This window comes from Pogona vitticeps, chromosome 2, assembly GCF_051106095.1.
Source record: "Pogona vitticeps strain Pit_001003342236 chromosome 2, PviZW2.1, whole genome shotgun sequence".
NCBI classification, from domain to species: Eukaryota; Metazoa; Chordata; class Lepidosauria; order Squamata; family Agamidae; genus Pogona; species Pogona vitticeps.
Window position 1 is genome coordinate 294,223,709 of NC_135784.1, and position 17,604 is coordinate 294,241,312.

General features: G+C 44.5%; 1 protein-coding gene across 1 annotated transcript; it reads right to left on the reverse strand.

Moving 5' to 3' along the window:
* Positions 1–153: 153 nt before the first annotated feature.
* DNAJC21 (DnaJ heat shock protein family (Hsp40) member C21) lies at positions 154–17,416 on the reverse strand. Its single transcript, XM_020795707.3, has 12 exons — positions 17,208–17,416; positions 14,289–14,382; positions 12,635–12,758; positions 11,971–12,093; positions 11,374–11,678; positions 9,119–9,273; positions 7,472–7,559; positions 7,077–7,235; positions 5,237–5,276; positions 3,220–3,407; positions 1,804–1,882; positions 154–699 (listed from the first exon to the last, which is right to left on the reverse strand). The coding sequence occupies exons 1-12, from the start codon at positions 17,302–17,304 to the stop codon at positions 532–534; spliced, it is 1,620 nt and encodes a 539-aa protein (XP_020651366.3). The 5' UTR covers positions 17,305–17,416; the 3' UTR covers positions 154–531.
* Positions 17,417–17,604: the final 188 nt, after the last annotated feature.

Here is a 17,604-nt window from a genome sequence, read left to right on the forward strand (position 1 = left end):
GAGACCCAAGATTGCCTTAAAAGATTCCTTACCAAGAGTTCAGCACTGAGTTGGATAAAGACAGGTGGGTAGCTGCAAAAAAGATACTTTGGGTTCATTTCAAGAGTTTCCTTAGGTGACAAGACTGCAAGCTCCAAGAATAAAAACTACCACTTACAGTAAAATAATTTATTTCTTCAACCTGTACAAGTTAAGTTTTTACAAGTCTTAACAAGAAGATTCTTTGTAGGAGTACTTTGTGCTTTATTGGGGCAGGAAGAGGAGAAGAGGAAGGAAAACTGTAAAAATTTAGCATCAGTGAAATGACTAGGTATTATGCAGCCATAAGGATCCACTGAAAAAATAATAGCAACACAAATGCAAACCAGGCGCCATAGGAACTTTAAATACTTTGCCATAATGCCCAATTGTTGCTGGACCCAGGGAGTCTCCACCTCAGTTTAATTGATGACACAAGTCCTGGAATGATTTGGACGTTGTCTTTTGGAGCCGTAGGCTACACCGGCCACTCTCTTCCTTGTTTCTAAAGTTCTATCTGTTTCTCCGTTTTTCCTTTTTGCTTCTGCTGCTGTTCGCAGCTCCGTTAACAGCCGGGGCCTGCACTGCTTTGGCGTGGCCTGTCACTTTTAAGTGTTCAAAGAGTTTGTTCCGTGACTGAAATTCACAATTACAGGTAACACACTGGAGTGAAGCTTCATGCTGGAAGTAAAAAGGTCAGAAGAATAAAGGAGGAGGGGGGGAAACAAAAGTATTTTGTTAGCAACTGCAGATTTTTCCCTCATCTATACCGATATTTATATATCTAATAAAAATTTACCTCAGAACTCATGAATTTCCTTTGACTAGACTTTTTAAAAATTCCTTGTCTCCTTCAAACAGTTTCCAAAAGTTACTTTATGTGAACTGAACACACCAGATTCCCCCAGCCAGCACAGGAGTCCAAAATATATCCTTCAAATGCTCTGATTTCAAAGTGTGGTCAGGCAGATAGAACTGGAAGCCCAGAAAGGATGGCCTGCCACCCATTTAGCCACCATCTTCTGGCCCTCAGTAACAGACTGCCCCTGAGCATTGAGGCTCTACCTAATTATAGGGCAGCTGGATTATAGAAATGCTCCCGGAAGGGGCATCTCCAGGTAGCACATAATGGGAAAGGTCGCCTTAGCTGAAGAGTCTGGAGCCATTGATTGCCACTGAAGATGGAAAAGGCTAGCTGAATGAGACAAAAAAAACTTGTCCAGTGTAGATCAACTTCCTATGTTATTTTTAAAGAGAGAATTGAAGCACCAAGAAACCTTAATTATGTTTGGGGCTTATAGCTAGAATCAGCTCGTTTCCTTGCATCTGCCTGCCTGCTGGAAAACATCCGTTTGCTGCAGTGGATTGCAGGAAGTTCTGAGGAGGAGGATCAAATGACACAGGGAAACAGACTTTACCCTACTAGCCTCACATAGCCAAAAGTCTGTTCATTTATTTCACCTCACAAGGTTCAAATCAGGGACTGAATCCCTGCATGTGGCTTTTTTTCTTGCTTTCTAAGTTTGTTTTTGCAGTTTTACATATTTTTAATTAGTTAATGGCTTTTTAATCCTTGTGATAACTGCTTATTAATCTTTAATTTTTGGGGGTTTTTTAATCTTACTTGTTCTAACCTTGTGAGCTGCTCTGGATTGTCTCTCTGAGAGAAAAGAAGCGTCTGAGGCCTATACTGGGAACTCCAGAGCAAATACTGTGAGTGGAACGGGTGGGGGGGGGGGGCGCTAAATGCATGAAGGCTACTCGGTCTGCATCCTTCCCACATACCACAGACTGATGTTCTGAAGAACTTCTTGCAGGTGTTTTCTTTGCATCTTTCGTTTTCTTCCCTTTAGCTTTATGAGTGCTAGAAAGAAAGAGAAAGCACCTCAGTCAGCTGGCCACCCAGCACGGAACAGTTGCTGAACTCTCTTCAGCCAAAAGCAGAAGGACCCCTTTGAATCAGACTGTTTTTGGGGGCAGAAAGGTGGAGGAAACCAACAGCATGCTGGAGGCTGACCTGGTTGCCCAGTCATTTTTCAGGAACCCCAAAAGCTGTAAAATAGCCATATTAATACATTGACAGAACACAAAGCAGTTTCGTTCAGATATGGAGAGAAGTAGCATTAGCTCCCAGCACTTGCCGATGCCCGCCCCCCACCCCCTAACGGCAGGGCCTCATCCCTTTGCAATGGCATTTGTGAGCCTATGTCAGAGGCTGGAAATTTACTTTGGAGGAATGCTTCTTCCAAACCACTGGCTCAAAGAAAGCACAAGTGTACACGTGTCAGACTTTTTCCAAGAATCACACCACTGCCGGTGCTAGGCAAGTACAAACAATAAGTTATTTTATTATTTATTTTATTTATATCCCGCCTATCTAGTCCCTCAGGACCACTCTAGGCAGGGAAGAGAAGCAGGCAAAAATTCAAAAGAAATAGAGGGTAGAGATGGGGATATTCACAAATGAATACAAATATCCCTGTCTCAGCTGGACCTAACGAGGGTCCGGTCCCGGGACCGGCTCATCCACTCTCATATCTCGGTGCTGTGAAGTCCCACTCTTCCCGCTAATGGCACCAGGAACTCTGCTTGGCTGGCCCCTCAGCAGGCATGTGGGGAGACCCGGCCTCCCATCCCCTGCTTGGAGAGTCTTACTTGTTCGCTGATGGAGAACAGTGTTTAGAGCAGGCAAGGGAAATCTTTTGACTCTCAAGGCTTATAGTTTGGCCTACAGAGGTTCTCCATCCAGCCCATGGAGTCTCTGAGTAGCTCTCAACTCCTCCTTTAAATCTCCATTGCTGGCAATACTCTGGAAGAACCCCACTATCTCCAATCATCGATCAGAGAAGTAGTAGAGATTTCCTTCCCACAGCCTAGATGGAGAAGAGGGGACCAGCAGTGAAAACGCCAAAAAAAAAAAAAAAAAAAAAAAAAAAAAAAGGCAGGAAGAAAGGATGGAGAAAAGAAAACGGTATGGAAAAGAGAAAAGCAGGATCAAGAAGAGAAGCCCCCATATAAATCGAGGGATAAATCAACAGAACGGGCACAAAATAAGAATCTATAGGTTTTTGATGTAGAGATTAAAACAATTTGGAAGCATTGGGTATAAAACTCTGAATTCAGAAATGATTCTCCGATATGAAGAACATAAATAGCTCTGACTAATGCTCACTTTGGCAATTCCACTGATTAACACTTTACCTTCTGCCCTCAATTTTGGGTTCCACTTGAGGCTTTTCAGCTTCTCTAGGACCTGCTTCTTCTGGGCTGTGGGTTTTACTGACACTTTCTGATTCTTCATGGACACAACCCTCTTTCTCGCTGCCAGCTGGCCCTGCTTCATCCCACGGCTCTTCTGTGCTTCTGTCACTGAAAGTGTCTTCCTGGACCTATTTGAAGAAAAGAATGCATTTACTGAAACCACTGTGAACTAGCAGCACAGATTACCATTTATAAGGCTTAAGCCTTCCTTCCCAACAAAGCTCCACTGAACCTAATTATGTTGTTCCAAGCCTGATCCTCCAGTTTCCGGCCATGTCTGTCTGTCTGCCAGCAAAACATTTCAGCCCAACTCTGCCCTGGATCCTAGGCAGAACTTCCTAGATGCTAGCGTCAAGAGGCACAGTTGCACTATAAAAAGGGGCATTGAAGCCCTAACTGACAAAGCCAGAACTATGAGGGGTCAAGAAAGAACTACCCACCTCTTAAAACGGATTGGATCCCAGGAAAGCCGGATTATGTGGAAGTCTCTTAATAGGGTACAGACTGGAGTTGGCAGAATCAAAGCACGCTTAACAAAACGGGGCTTTTGGACTGATACCGTCCTTCATAAGTGTGGAGAAAGAACAGGCAGTGTACTCTAGACCCCCATTTCTATGCTACAGAAGACCCCACGCGAGCTGCCCTAAACGCTCTTGAGGTTACCCGTCATTGAGTGAAAATGACCCGACATATTTATCAAGCCTGCTGTGGTGCTGCTTCTGACAGGAACAAGGAACACCGTCCTTGGTGTCAAGACGATTGCGGGAAGGTAACAGAATTTTAATAGGCTTCTCCGCACACGCCACGTCCGCTTCCCAGGATGCTTTGCCCGTAAGCCCCTGGGATGGCTTAGTGCCAAAGCTGGCCCCACCCCAGCGGCCTCTCTTGCTTCCGGGCCTGCCCCAGGCTGCCCGTCCTTGGGCTTCCACTCTCTGCACTCGGGCAGGAAAGACAGCCTGCAGCTAAAAGGCCTAAAAGAGAGTGGGAGTCAAGGTAGGCACAGGTGTGCAGAGAGGGCAGGTGGTACAAGCCTCTCAAAAGTGCCTTTGCACTGGACCCTTTTTTTTTTCCTAGTCAAAAAGGGGCAGTCCCTCCTTGTCCTTACTTCTGCACACTGGATACTTAGAGAAGTGCAGTCGTATCAATGGTGGAAATGGGATCTGTCCCAGATCTTATCTTAGAACAATAATCTTAGAACTGAAGAGCTGGAAGGGAGCCTATGGACCATGTCTAGGAAGAACGGTGGGGCATCCAATGCCCAGCCTCAGAGGATGCTCTCTGCCCTTTCCCTTTGAGGCGCCCTGGCCTGCTTCCTGATGAGCCAGAAAGCTTTCAAGACAGGGGTGGAGAAGGGCGGACTTATCCTGCTTCAATCAACGTGAGTGCTACTAAGAGATGTTCCTGCTGAAGTTACAACCGTCTTCCCTCACCATCTCACAATGCTACTGGGCCATCATGTAACAGGGCACTCAGATACATCCTGGGAGACACTATAAGAACAGAGGGCTGCAGCCTCAGCCAAACACTCCACTATGTGCCCACTGCTCTAGTAATAAGCTAAAGGATGGAGGGGTGGGGGGGGAGATCAAAGGTCAAACAAACATCTTTTAGGGTTCCAGCATTTCCCCAGACACAATGGGTGCTGACAAGGGGCACCGTGCCTAGGACGCCCTAACCTGGCCCACAGTGACAGCAATGTTGAAACCCAGCAAAATGTCCATTTTATTCTGGCCAGCGAGATCGCACTAATTTCTTCAGCTAACATCTGGCGTTTCGCCTGCCATGGAAGGCCGTTCTACTCATAGCTATCTCCCGGTCTTAAATGCTGACATTATGCAGAGCTGAGAGATCGCAACACCCAACGTTAAGTCCAAAGAGAAGCACTGTTCCCCAACTCAAATGCAAGGACAGGCTCCTCCCCAATCATAGGCAGTGAGGAATTTTCCAAAGAACATACCATCACTGTTCTTTGTTTCTTTCTCTGTTTCTTGGAGAGCCTGTAATGACAAAAAAGGAGGTTGAACACTGTTCATTCTCTCTCTCTCTTGTCTAATGCTACATCAGCGGTTAATTCAGAGTGGAGGGTCAAACCAAGCAAGTGGAGATATACAGCAGTGAAAATAATCACACAGGGCCAGAGGGTCCCAGTTATGGAGGGCTTCAGCAAACGAGTCAATTCTTTCTCCTTAAAAGAAACATCCCAAAATTCTGTCACATGACATGGGCTGGGCAGATGTGACTGGTGGCAGCTTTTCTTGCCTGGCTCTCCGAGCTGCCTTTGAAATGTTTTGTTGTTCAACTAGAGCAGCCATACTCAACGAGAACACCTAAAGGGGGCCACAAACTGGAAATTATTCTCCCATCTACCACCCTGTTAGGTTTGCTAAACAACTTAAACAATCCTGATTCAGCCTATAGTTCTTTCATATTCTGTTGATGACCGTGGCCAAAAAAAAGAGATTGAGAATGGCTAAATGAGTGCTTCTCCTACTCTAGTGTATTCATTTGTTGTTGTTTTTAAAGCAAGTAAGGGAAAAAGATGGGGGTTGCCCATTTGTTGTAATTCTGACAGAGACACGAATTGTGGGGCCCAGAGGGCTAGAGAGCGCCGATGTACTTTCTCCAGCTTTTGTGCTTGAAAGAGGCCTACACCGTGGTTGAAATCCTGTTGCTTAGCACAATAAATCACAACTAGAGCAGGCCCATTGAATCAGTGGAACTTACAGAGGAGCTGACTCACCGAATCCCCATTGATTCAATGCACCTACCCTAGTTGCAACTTACTATGCTGAGCAACAGGATTTGAGCCAATCTCTAGAAAAGGATTTCAAAAAGGTTGCAGAATATATTTATCTCAAATTCCCTTCCAGCATGCCGGCTTTACCCCAAACACCTGATAAACAGGGGTGAAGCCACCTGTTTTGAAATCAAAATGTCCAGTATTGAAACTTGAAACCTTATTCATCCTCTGGTGTCTTGGAAATATTACTCACAGCTGGCTGTCCTACCAGCAAATAACCCGCTTAGCGTGGATCCCTGTGTAGACAAAACAGGGAAGTATCAACAAGCTCAGAGAAACCTGAAGATTTGCTGAAATTAAGAAATGTACAGTGGTGCCTCACTTAATGAGCGCACCGTATAACGACGAAATCGCATAGCGATGGGGTCTCAGCGATCGCAAATGCGATCGCATACCGATGGCCCCTATGGGCAAAACTAGCTTTGCGAAGATCGGTAAGCGTTTCACTTACTGATCTTCACAAAACAAAGCCTGACGATCAGCTGTTCGGCGGCTCCAAAATGGCCGCCGGAAGCCCCGAAATGGCCGCGCACAGTGTTTTCGCGCCCTGCCCTCACTTAACGAGGGTGCGAAAATGGCTGCCGGACCCGGGAAGCATCGCTGAACGGTGAGTTTTCGGCCCATTTGGAACGCATTAAACGATGTTTAATGCATTCCTATGGGCTTTTCTGTCCCATTCAGCGATGTTTCGCCATAGCGAAGGTTAATCCGGAACGGATTAACCTCGCTATGCGAGGCACCACTGTACCTCCTTTTCAAAAAACACATACATAATGTTCAAGTACAATCAAAACAAGTGTGTGCGTGCTCAGTGGCCAGAGGATGCTGAATGACTATCGGGATGGAGAAAGAGGAGCTATCTAGTTGGCTGGCACCCTTGAGTGAAACACTTCATGCCGCATCGATCGATTGATCAATCAATCAATCTTTTTGCTGGTTCTATTGGACTGATCACAATTCATAGTCTTTTGTGCAAAGTGAACTTTCTCATACGTACTTTGGTTTGGGCACTTCTACCACCTCCTCTTCCTCATTATTATTCAATCCATTCTCCTCCACGGCCCTGAGGGAAAGTTCTTCCTCTTCCTCCTCCAGCTGTTGCCGTAACAACGCCACCATCTCCCGATGCTTCTTGGATTTTTCGTGGTTCTTCATCCTGCAGAGAGTGACCACACAAACGTTACCAGGAGCATCTGAACACAACAGAGCAGCCTAATGGTTTCATTTTATCTGAACTGTCAGTGGCAACTCCGCAGCTCCTCCACTGGGAAATAAGCTGTTCAATGGAACTTATTTCCAAGCAAGGGTGCGCAAGAAGACAATGAAAGCAAGCAGCCACTCAAAAGCCAGTTTTCTTTTAAAGACCGGGGGGGGGGGGGGAGAACCACTCACGCTTTTTCGGTCTTAAAGGATTTATCACAAGCAGGACAGTACAGGTCATCATAGAGCTCAGAAGTGTCGCCCTCTTCACTTAATTTATCTGAAAAAGATGTTTTAAATGGCAAGGGTTCACATTACTCCTATGCTCGTTTACTGAATTCCTCCTGTGTAACACTGCTAAGGCCGTAACGTGGTGATGTTAAGACTACACCTCCCAGAATGTCTAGCTGGTACGGCCATAGGCTGACTGGGGAATTCTAGAATTCTTAGCCCAAGGAAATCATCGTACCAAGCTTTGATTAAGGCCTATTCAAAAATAAATGTGCTTAGAACTCCTATCTCAAGGCTGACACTTTATACACATTCACCGGAGAATAAGTCCTATCAAGCTTAATGGAGCTTACTTCTGAGGAGGCAAGTCTACGATGACCCCTGTTAACTTTACAATCCTGAGCACTGTTACTCAGAAGTAAATCCCACTGAAATTCACCGCCATGACTGCAATGCCCTTTTAGGTGGGGCTGCTTTAGGAGCTGGAAATTTGAGAGGGTCAGAGTGTGCTATGGACAAAATGGAAACCTCTCACAAATTAGTTAATTGGGTTTTCGACCATAATTCAAAAGGTACAACTCGACTTATAAAGCTATAAACATTCTGCAGCAAGGATACCAGAGGAACCAACCACCTGGTTATTAATATCCTCAAGGAATCGTTCAACTTAAATGTCCCCGTTTTCTAAAGGGAGACCGGGTGTCTCCCAGGCGCAGGGCCTCCTCTGTGGTGGTGTCTCACTTCTGGAATTCTCTTCCCCAGCTGCCTATCTTGTGACACCTCCTCTGTATATTTCTGTGTATTAAAATTTACAGGTACCTTTTCAGGCCTCGAAGTGGAAAACAAGATAAATCGCTAATGAAAAATACATCAAAAATTATACGAAAAAGTTCAGCATCACAAACACTGAAAAGTTCCAGAGTCTGTGTGTCACAACTGTGGAGGCGCTGACTTATCTAGCCAACATACCTCATGGTGGTTGAGGATTTGAAATTCTGTATTTGTACTATTACAAAATAGTTGCTAGTTCCTTATTTAAGAGGCCTAATAAACTTTTTAAAACTAAATCATTTCCTTCTATTTATAGTGTTCAGGCCATGAGCACTGCTGCTTATGTTCAATGATGTGTTCTTTTTTTTTTTTAAGGCAAACCACTATTAGTATTTTTAATCAGACATTTCAAAGTGCTGTAACTATAACTCCCAGCAAAGGGCTTACACTGCAGTACTGCAGTCAAAACTCTGCTCATGTCCTGAGTTCAATCCCTATATGCTCAGGTGGCTGGAATGAGGTTGACTCAACCTTCCATCCTCCCAAGGTTGGTAAACTGAATGTCTCTCTGTGTGTAATCTGCATAATTAAACTGCAAACTGTCCAGAGATTGTTTTAAGCACTCTTTAAATTTTAATATTACAGTGAATCTAATCTTATTTAAGGTGTGTAAATCCACTGTATGTTAACTTTCCATTTCTTTTAACAATTTTGTATGCCCCCTTGATTCCCATTCAATGATAAAAGTGGCATATAAATATGATAAATAAAGAAAAAGTAATTAATATCTAGAATTTAAATCAAATCCACTCTGGCTATCCGAAAGTTCACCCTTACCTTCTTGCTTTTCTTTCAACTCATGCTCCTCCTGTTCCTCTTCCTCATCCGTCCCATCTCCAAACTCCTTCTCGTATTGCGCCTCCATCTGCTGCAGCTCTCGCTCCAGGTTGGACATGGCCATCCACGTCTGCTCCTTATACTCCTCAGCCAGTCTTTGAAAGGAAGAACAAGCAGAAAGCTTAGCTTTTCACTGCCTCCTTTGCTATCAAAAGGCTGCCTGCTATACAGATTTCTTTGGGGATGGGGGTGGGTAGGACGACATGATCCATAGTTCCCTGTCAAAATGAAAGGCAAGAAAGAATGGGTCCCGGCCGCTGTGAGGGCATTGCTCTTTCCATGAAGCCAAGATAAAATAAAATAAAATAAAAAACTTTTTGAAAAAGAGTGGGTGCTACTTTGGATTAATGTGGAAGCATCTGCGTCTTTTTTACAAAGCTCTCTATTGAAGATACATACCCAGGAAGGGTTTGGTTTCCCCCTCTTGGCTATCCATGTTCTTATCAAAGCATTTGCAATGTGTCACATTAACTGTAACGGGCAGAGGTATTTACATGCACTGGCTGAAACGTTGCTGGCAGTTATGCAAAAGGCATAGCTTTTGGAAACAAATTGCCGTGCACTCTTATGCCAGTCCCATTACTGTATTTTCCTACAGAAACTATTCCAGCCTCTACCTACAGGAGGCTCTTGCTATGACATAGTCTAGTGAGGCTTATTTTGTTACAAAGCATAGGTGGGCATTCTCTGTTACAGCGCTAACAATGTGGAAAGGTCTCCCCGATGAAATGAGAGAGTCTCGCTTCACCGCTGGCTGAAGGACCATCTGTTGTTTACCCAGGAATTTTCCTGGTTATTTTTCTAACTGCTATGCGAAAATTAACCCTAGTTTTAAAATAATTATTTTAATGGATGCTATTGTTCTATTACTTTATTCTTTTTAACTATAGGTTTTATTTTACTCATTCTTATGGGAAAAGACTACAGGATTAAAAGAAGAAGAAATCCATGTTGAGATTATTTTTAATAAAGAAAAACAAAGATACATCCTGTCATTCCAGGAGCAACCCAAGCATTCCTGCCACCCAAGAGGAAAGACAGACAACTGCTGCCCATCACAGCCACCTGTCCTTGGTCTTGCTCTGAGCTCAAGACAAATGGCAAGTGGACTCTCAAGAAATCAATGCCAGTTCTCAAAGTTTATTGCTGTTCTCTACAAAACCAGAACGACCTGAAGCTGGGCTCTGAGAGAGCCAAGCGTTCAGGTCTGGATGCTTATGGGGACATATCCACAATGCCTTGCTCTGGCGAAGACCCAATCTTAACAGCAAGGGGATGGTTGCTGTTGTTGCTCCAGACTCCGTAGCGCTAAAGCACTCTCGAGGCAGTTTACAACAGAATTATGCAAAAAACTCTTTGCCCTCATTTTACTAACCTCAGAAGGATGGAAGGCTGAGTCAACTTTGAGCCTGAACCTGTCAGGGTTGAAATCAGGTTGTGAGCAGAGGCTTAACTGCAGTACTGTAGTTTACCCACTGTGCCACAAGGTTCATATTGACTGTCGCTTGATCAGCTCCAAAAATATATATATTGACCACTGTTCTGTGGTGAGACTGTTCCATTGAAAGGTACAGTAGATGTGGTTTCACTTTAAAGCATGGAACTCTGGCAGGCCTGGGTGCCAAATCTTTGCCCACCCGTCACAGGCCTCACCAGGCCCAAACAGCTGTAAAATACTTCACACATCAAACAGGAGTACCTGGATAGTCACCACCAGTTTTGATTCAGGGGACTGAGGTCTTTAAACTAAAAACGGCAGTGACTGGAAGCTTTCATGAGCAGGAAAAAACAACTTCAAAACACTTGCCACTGGGGGCGTTGGGGAAACTCCATGGGTTGTAAAAATGGCCTTCCCTCCACTGGAGACCCACAAAGTGTACTTTAGCCACCCTTGTTTATAGCCCATCCATGCCCATCCTGGAGACCCAGGCCAACTGTGGGGCATGCAAGCCCTTCCCCAAAAGGGAAGGACCCGTCTTAAGGTGGAAATGATCTGCTGCCTATCAACTGGGGTGGGTTTTCCCCCCGCTCTGCCTAATGGGAGGGCTGGCCTGTGTAACTTACAAATCACTATTCAGATCCAGTGGTTCACGTGACTAATTATCAGAAAAGAGAGCACCGTTCAACAATCATGCTAACTTTCAAGTAATGGAAACCAGCTCTATTCGGTTTTGCAGCCTTTAAGATTTTCATACTTGGCTTGTTTTAGTTTCTGCTGCCTCCGGAGTTCCTCCACTTTCTTCAGTTTCTCAGCATTCTGTTCTTCCAGAAGCTTCCGGTGGGCCTGCACCCGCTTGTCCCTTTTCCGGATAAAGGCCACCAGTTCCCGGACCAGTTCGTTCCGCTCCTTTCTGGCTTTGTCCCGAGTTTTCTTGTTCTCTTTCTCCATCGCCCGCTTCTCCCAGCGGTTTGAAGCCTGCCGTGTGTCGTACTCTTCTTTCCAGGCAAAATTCTTCCGAGTGCAGAAACTCTGCCAAAAGGCATAGAAGCAGTGCACTACCTAATCCGTGGGAAAAGAAAACACCAAAAGAAATATAAACATCTACACACATGCACAAACACACACAAACACAAAATCAGAGGAAAGAGAGACCAAATAGTGAGCCACTTTGAGTCCCTTCACCAGAAAGATGAAACAAAAATCAATAAATACATTAGATTTTTTTTTTAAAAAAGGAAACGAAATGTTCAACATTTGAACATTCCAAAACCTATTTAAACCAAAGTTCTTACGGGAGAACCTACCTCCCCAGTTCTTGAAGATGGCACTGCCGTGCAGTTAACTTACTTACGGTGTCATAATCACTCTGAGAATCTCCAAAAGTTGGAAATTCCTCATTATCTTCTTCCAGCATGGATTCTTTTTCTTCATTGACAATCATTTCAAAAACATGCCGATACACCGTATAGAACCCCTGAAACCAATGATACAAAAGAAAAAGAAAAAAACAAGCCTCCATTAAGTCAACAGAATGAAGTGACCCAGTAAGAACTCAAACCTTCTGACAGACTACTTGAGACCTCCAATCAGCTTCCTGCCTGACATATATCCACCTCCATGAAGAAAGGTTTGAGGAACGCATGGCGAATCAAAACTTGATGAACGACTACTTCCATCGTTCCTCATCTCTGGCCATGCTGGCAGAGGCTAATGGGAATGGAAGTTCAACACCCTCAGGAGGGCCACAGGTTCTCTAAACATTTTCTGCTTGTGGAAGACTCCTTGCATGGTTTCCCTCTCCACCGTGGTACAAGTGGAGGCTGCAAAATAACAGTTCACAGATTACAAAGGGTTTCATGCTGGGTCACCCAGAAAACAATTTGCCCCGAAGCTTGTGATCAGCCTATTGCAAGTCAATTCTTTTTGGTTCTGCTTCGCTGGCCAACTCTACCACTGTGTAACTTCTGTTGTATCCTAGTCTTTGCTCTTGCTGGGGAATTGACACTTTGAGCTACCTTCTCGTCATCTCCAAAGCCAGAGTAACAAGTGGCGGTGAAGTAGTGGAGCAGATCCAGACTGTCATCCTGATATTCTCCATCGACCCCTCCTTTCAGCAGTGCCTCCCTGTGATTGTCGTACCTGACAAAGAAACAACGTCACAGACCGTGAAGGCTTCCAAGGGCAGAACAGAAGATAAAAGATATTCCTTCTATGATTCTGGAGCAGTGGTTCCCAACCTTGGGTCCCCAGACATTCTTAGACTGCAACTCCCAGAAGCCTTCACCACTAGTTGTGCAGGCAAGGGCTTCTGGGAAATGGAGTCCAAGAATGTCTGGGCACCTTAGGTTGCGAAACCACTGTTCTAGAGGTGTGCAGGTTTGGTGCTTTTGGTCCACAGCTCCCAGAATTCCCTAGGTGAGAATTCTGGGAATTGTAGTCCAAAAACCTGGAAACTTCCTGTTCCAGAAGGCTTTTAAGTGAAATAATATCAGCTGTAGGTCTGATGGCTATTTTTAGGGTATATATTTGAATTGCATTTTAATTGTTTTGACTTTTTATTGTATTTTAAATGTTATAAGCCGCCCAGAGACCTTTGGGTAGTGTGGGCGGCATATAAGTAAAATAAAATAAATAAAAACACAAATCTGCACACTTTTTAAAAATTCTATACTACCAGGCTAGGGTGGTCAGCTTTAGAAGGTCTGGGGCCAATTTCCTTCTGGAACCACATGGGCCACCACTTAGGTCAATACCAATCCCAAAAAGAACCTGGAAGGGGCCAGAAATCAATTTCCAGTTTTGAAGAACTGGTATGTTTCAGTATTGAACAATGAAGGGGGTGGGACACTTATAATGTCTCTTAAAAAGTGAGTTCTTCTCTTTTTTTAGGAAAACAAAGTACTGTACTTTCTTGACCTGGGGGAAAAGGTTTTTTCAGTGGGACTCAAGAGGAATGAAGGACAAGGTAGAAAAAAAGAAGAAGGGACAGTGGTAAGCATTCCCTATGCTACACTTTGCCCACCCCTGCACTAAGGAGACCAAGAAGTAGGCAAGTTTCCTGCTTGGCCAGTATTCTAGTGCCTTGCAGACCCACCTGATCAAGTATTAGTGCTTTAATTTATACACATCTATTTATATACACCCACAACTGCACCTGAACTCTGAATCTGATTTCTATGCAGAGCAAAAGATGAGTAAGGGGTGGCTTTCTTATTGACCCCCCCCCCCCCAAAGAGAACTCATCAGTGGCACACGCCATTCCTTAGCAGCAAACTAGGAAAGCAGGTTTACTCTGAACTCAACTGGAGAAAACATTCACCTGCTCAGACCACAATAATTACAACTCCCACAGTTGACATGCCACTAAAAATATCCAAGGGTGACTCAGTCTTCCATCCTTCCCAGGTCAGTAAAATGAGTACCCAGCAACCACTACCACCTATAAACAAGTTGCAGGATCTACCTGTGAGATCGGCCATGCTGAGAAAGAGTGATCAGCCCAAGGCTACATCCAGAGTTTCACAAGTCAATAGAATCTAGAACCTGTATCTCCCAAGTTGCACATTCTAACCACTACACCACACTGTCTTTCTCAGAACTGTCACTGACCCGGAGATACTGGACAACCTCAAATATCTATACCAGCCCACAGAGGAAAGGAAGACTCACCATGCTCTTTCTTGAGGATCACTCAGCACGTCATAGGCTGCCTGGATCAGCTTGAACTGCTCAGCTGCTTCGTCAGCATTTTCTAGGTTCTTGTCTGCAAAGACACAGCAGGAGAATGTAAACAACACGTCCGGGTCAGAAATAGCAATGTCTGCACACTATTCAGTGTCATACAAGGATCTTATTTATTTTAATTCCTCTATATTTAATTCCTCTGTAGTTACTGCATCCATTCATCCATTCATCTTTCTTCCAGTGAGCTGAGGACGACATCCATGGCTCTCTTGCCCATGCTTCATCTTCTCAACCATCATGCAAGGTAGGACACTCTGAGAATAAGTGGCTGACCTACCCTCACGCCACGAGTTCTAGTCCTTGGAGACAATTAGAACCAAGATTTTCTCAGACTCAAACCAATAAACACAATTAAAATCCGGCACAATCCAGAACTAACAATCTAGTTTACAGTTTGCTCACTGATTACTAACTGGGTTTCAGTCTTATAAGAAATCTGAGGATCCCCAATAGTGTTTACTCAGAAATACATTCTATGACTGCACGGGGGTGTACTTCTAAACAAGAATGCCAAGATAGGATGATGATAAATATGCCTGTAAAATGCTTCAACTCAGAGTGTTCTTGCTTAGAATCCCAGATAGCAATGTCCTTTTCCAGGAGACTCAATTACAGTATATATTTTCTCTCTTACTATTATACCCAATAAACCCAATTGACCACAATGAGACTGACCACTGGGTGGGCTTGTATAGGAGAGAAAGTTAACAAAGTTGCTCAAAAATTATGCTTACCGAGTCTCATCATGACCCTGTAAGACACACTTGGCTGTCAGCCACAGCCATCATGACTACATGCAAAGAAGGCATTGCCAAATTATATCAACGTCCTTCCACATTTTGGGTGATAGAAGCAACCTCAATAAAACACACACAGCCCATATATGATTAAAACCAACAGTGTCCTAAAACAGGATGTATAAAAACTACTGTTTTTTAAAAAAGAGATCAATTTAAATCACAATTTAAATTTTAAAAATCGATTTAAATCAAATCAACCCTGTCCAAGAGTCCAACTGAAGAAAAAAAAACTTTTGGGATAAGCTATTTTGGGCTACTTTTGTAGTAAATTTGTCAATTTTTAAGATGTTACAGGATTCTTTGACGTCTTCACTGCATCCACATTAAAGAGCTACAACTCTGAAAATACTGGGTTGTTTTTATTATACTTTTCTGAGATATAAACAAGCAAATTGTGAAATGATACATTACATACGAAGTCAAGAAGGTTTAGATTTAACTTCTTGTCAGGCTATTCATTTAAACATACAACCCTAATACCTACAGCTCATAGGCAAGGGGATTACAGACCTCCTAACACATTCTTTTACTTTAGTTTTTACACACAGGTTTTGCTAGATCAATGTCAAACATTTTGAGGAACACAAAAAATACCCCTGATTAGAGATGGGCACGGACTGGTTTGTCCCAGTTCATAAAGGCCTCATCTGGCTTGATCAGCCATTCACCAGGCCCAGCGTGCTAGGCTTCCTGCACCTCCTCAACCGATCTTCCAGTCCCGGCAAGAGCTCAGGCTTCTCTGCCTCGTCCTCTTGCTGATCTCCCATTCAGACAAAAGGGCAGAGAAGTTTTTCACATGAGAATATGCAAAAAAGCTCTTGCTTGTGATCGGGAGATTAGCTGAGGAGGTGGAAAAAGCAAGCAAGCTGGGCCTGGTGAGTGGCTGAGGAGGCAAGGGAGAGGAGCAGCAGCGCCTGTGCTGCCACCTTCATTAGCTGGGACGAACTGGTTCATGCCCATCTCTACCCCTGATTCTTGAATCTCGAGACTTCAGTGTTTCACACAAACCCTATAAAGATCTAGTTTTAAATAACTGGGTTTTGATGTGCATGCTTAACTTGTGAGAGCAAATCCTGTTGAAAAAAGTCTTTAGTTTTCCAATGGGAACCTTCCAGACATCATAGACTTAAGTTCCAGAAGCCCCCAAGCCTGCTGCGCAATGACAAACAATAATGGGGGGGGGGGGGTTATAGTCCAAATTCTGGAAGGCCAAAGGTTTCTGATTTTGGCTTTAGTTCTTAAACATACTTGAAACAGAGCTGGTTGAGTATAATTGAAGTTATAAATAGATTAGTTTACATAAGGTGACAGAATAGTTATAAATTACAAACTGTGTGTAAGACAGTGGAGCAAGTAAGTAACAAACTGCATTCAGATCTCATTTAGAATGCTTGGTCGATATACAGTATACAGTCTATGTCATGACCTTATTACTTCTGAGAAGGAACAAAAAGGGCTACCATATAAACTGGTGTACAGCAATTTATATTCAACCTATGTTGTGGCTTAACTGATCAACTAAGTTGTAATTCCTGTTTTCTCCTCCTCAGGCTGGGCATCTAAACCTATTTCTAAAACACTGGTTGACAAAATTTCCTCTCGACCTAAGTTTTCGCAGGAAAGACAGATCTTTGTTTATCTTTTGTTATTTTCAGCAGGTGAACCTTGCCTTCGACTGGAATCCTGAAAGCACTCTTTTTCTCTGTGTGTAAGAGAAAAAATGCCATCAAAGCAAGCTAAGAGTGGAAGGTGGAGATTCTGAAAAGCTCCAGTAGCAAAAGGAAGCAGATCCCCACAACATGGACCACCATCCCAGTGGAAAACTGGGGGGGGGGGAGTCCCTCCCTTTTGACTTTCAACAAGCGAGTTAAAAGAACTACTTTTTGTTACAGTCGAAATGCAGTCTCTAGTTGATGAGCTATTATTGTGCCGTCTTGCCACCTAACAAACCGGGGGGGGGGCAGGCGAAATTCATGGGAAAGTGTGGGAGGGAGGAGGGAAAAAACTTCTAACCCCCCCCCCAAGTGCCAGGCCCGGCCAGTACCTGGATGCCAACGCAGTGCCAGTTTCCGGTAGGCTCGCTTCAGGTCTTCATCGGAGGCGTCGCGCTTCACGCCCAGCACTTCGTAGTGACACTTCATCCCCGAAGCCTGCGGAACTCAGCCCCACTGGGCAGTCAATGTTGCGGGAAGGGCGGCGGCGGCGGCGGCGGCTTCCTCGGCCGGCATCAGCGTGCCTGAGACAGCAGCACCCGGCGAGAAGGCGAGGGGAGGGACCGGAAGGAGCGCCAGACCCATACGGAAAGCCGAGCCGGGTTGGGAGGCGGGCTGAACGATTTAGAGGAGGAGGGAGGCGAGGGCCTCCTCCGGGATGGAAAGGGTAAGCCGGGAGGAGAGGAGGAGGGGCTTTGTTTGGATGGCGTAGAATGTTGGGACGCGAAC

Coding starts and splice junctions, on each gene's coding strand:
- DNAJC21 (XM_020795707.3), bottom strand. CDS start 17,304: ATGAAGTGTCACTACGAAGTGCTGGGCGTGAAGCGCGACGCCTCCGAT. Junction 14,383..17,207: donor GGCACTGCGTTGGCATCCAG/GTACTGGCCGGG, acceptor GTGTCTTTGCAG/ACAAGAACCTAGAAAATGCT. Junction 11,679..11,970: donor CTCAGAGTGATTATGACACC/GTAAGTAAGTTA, acceptor CCCACGGATTAG/GTAGTGCACTGCTTCTATGC.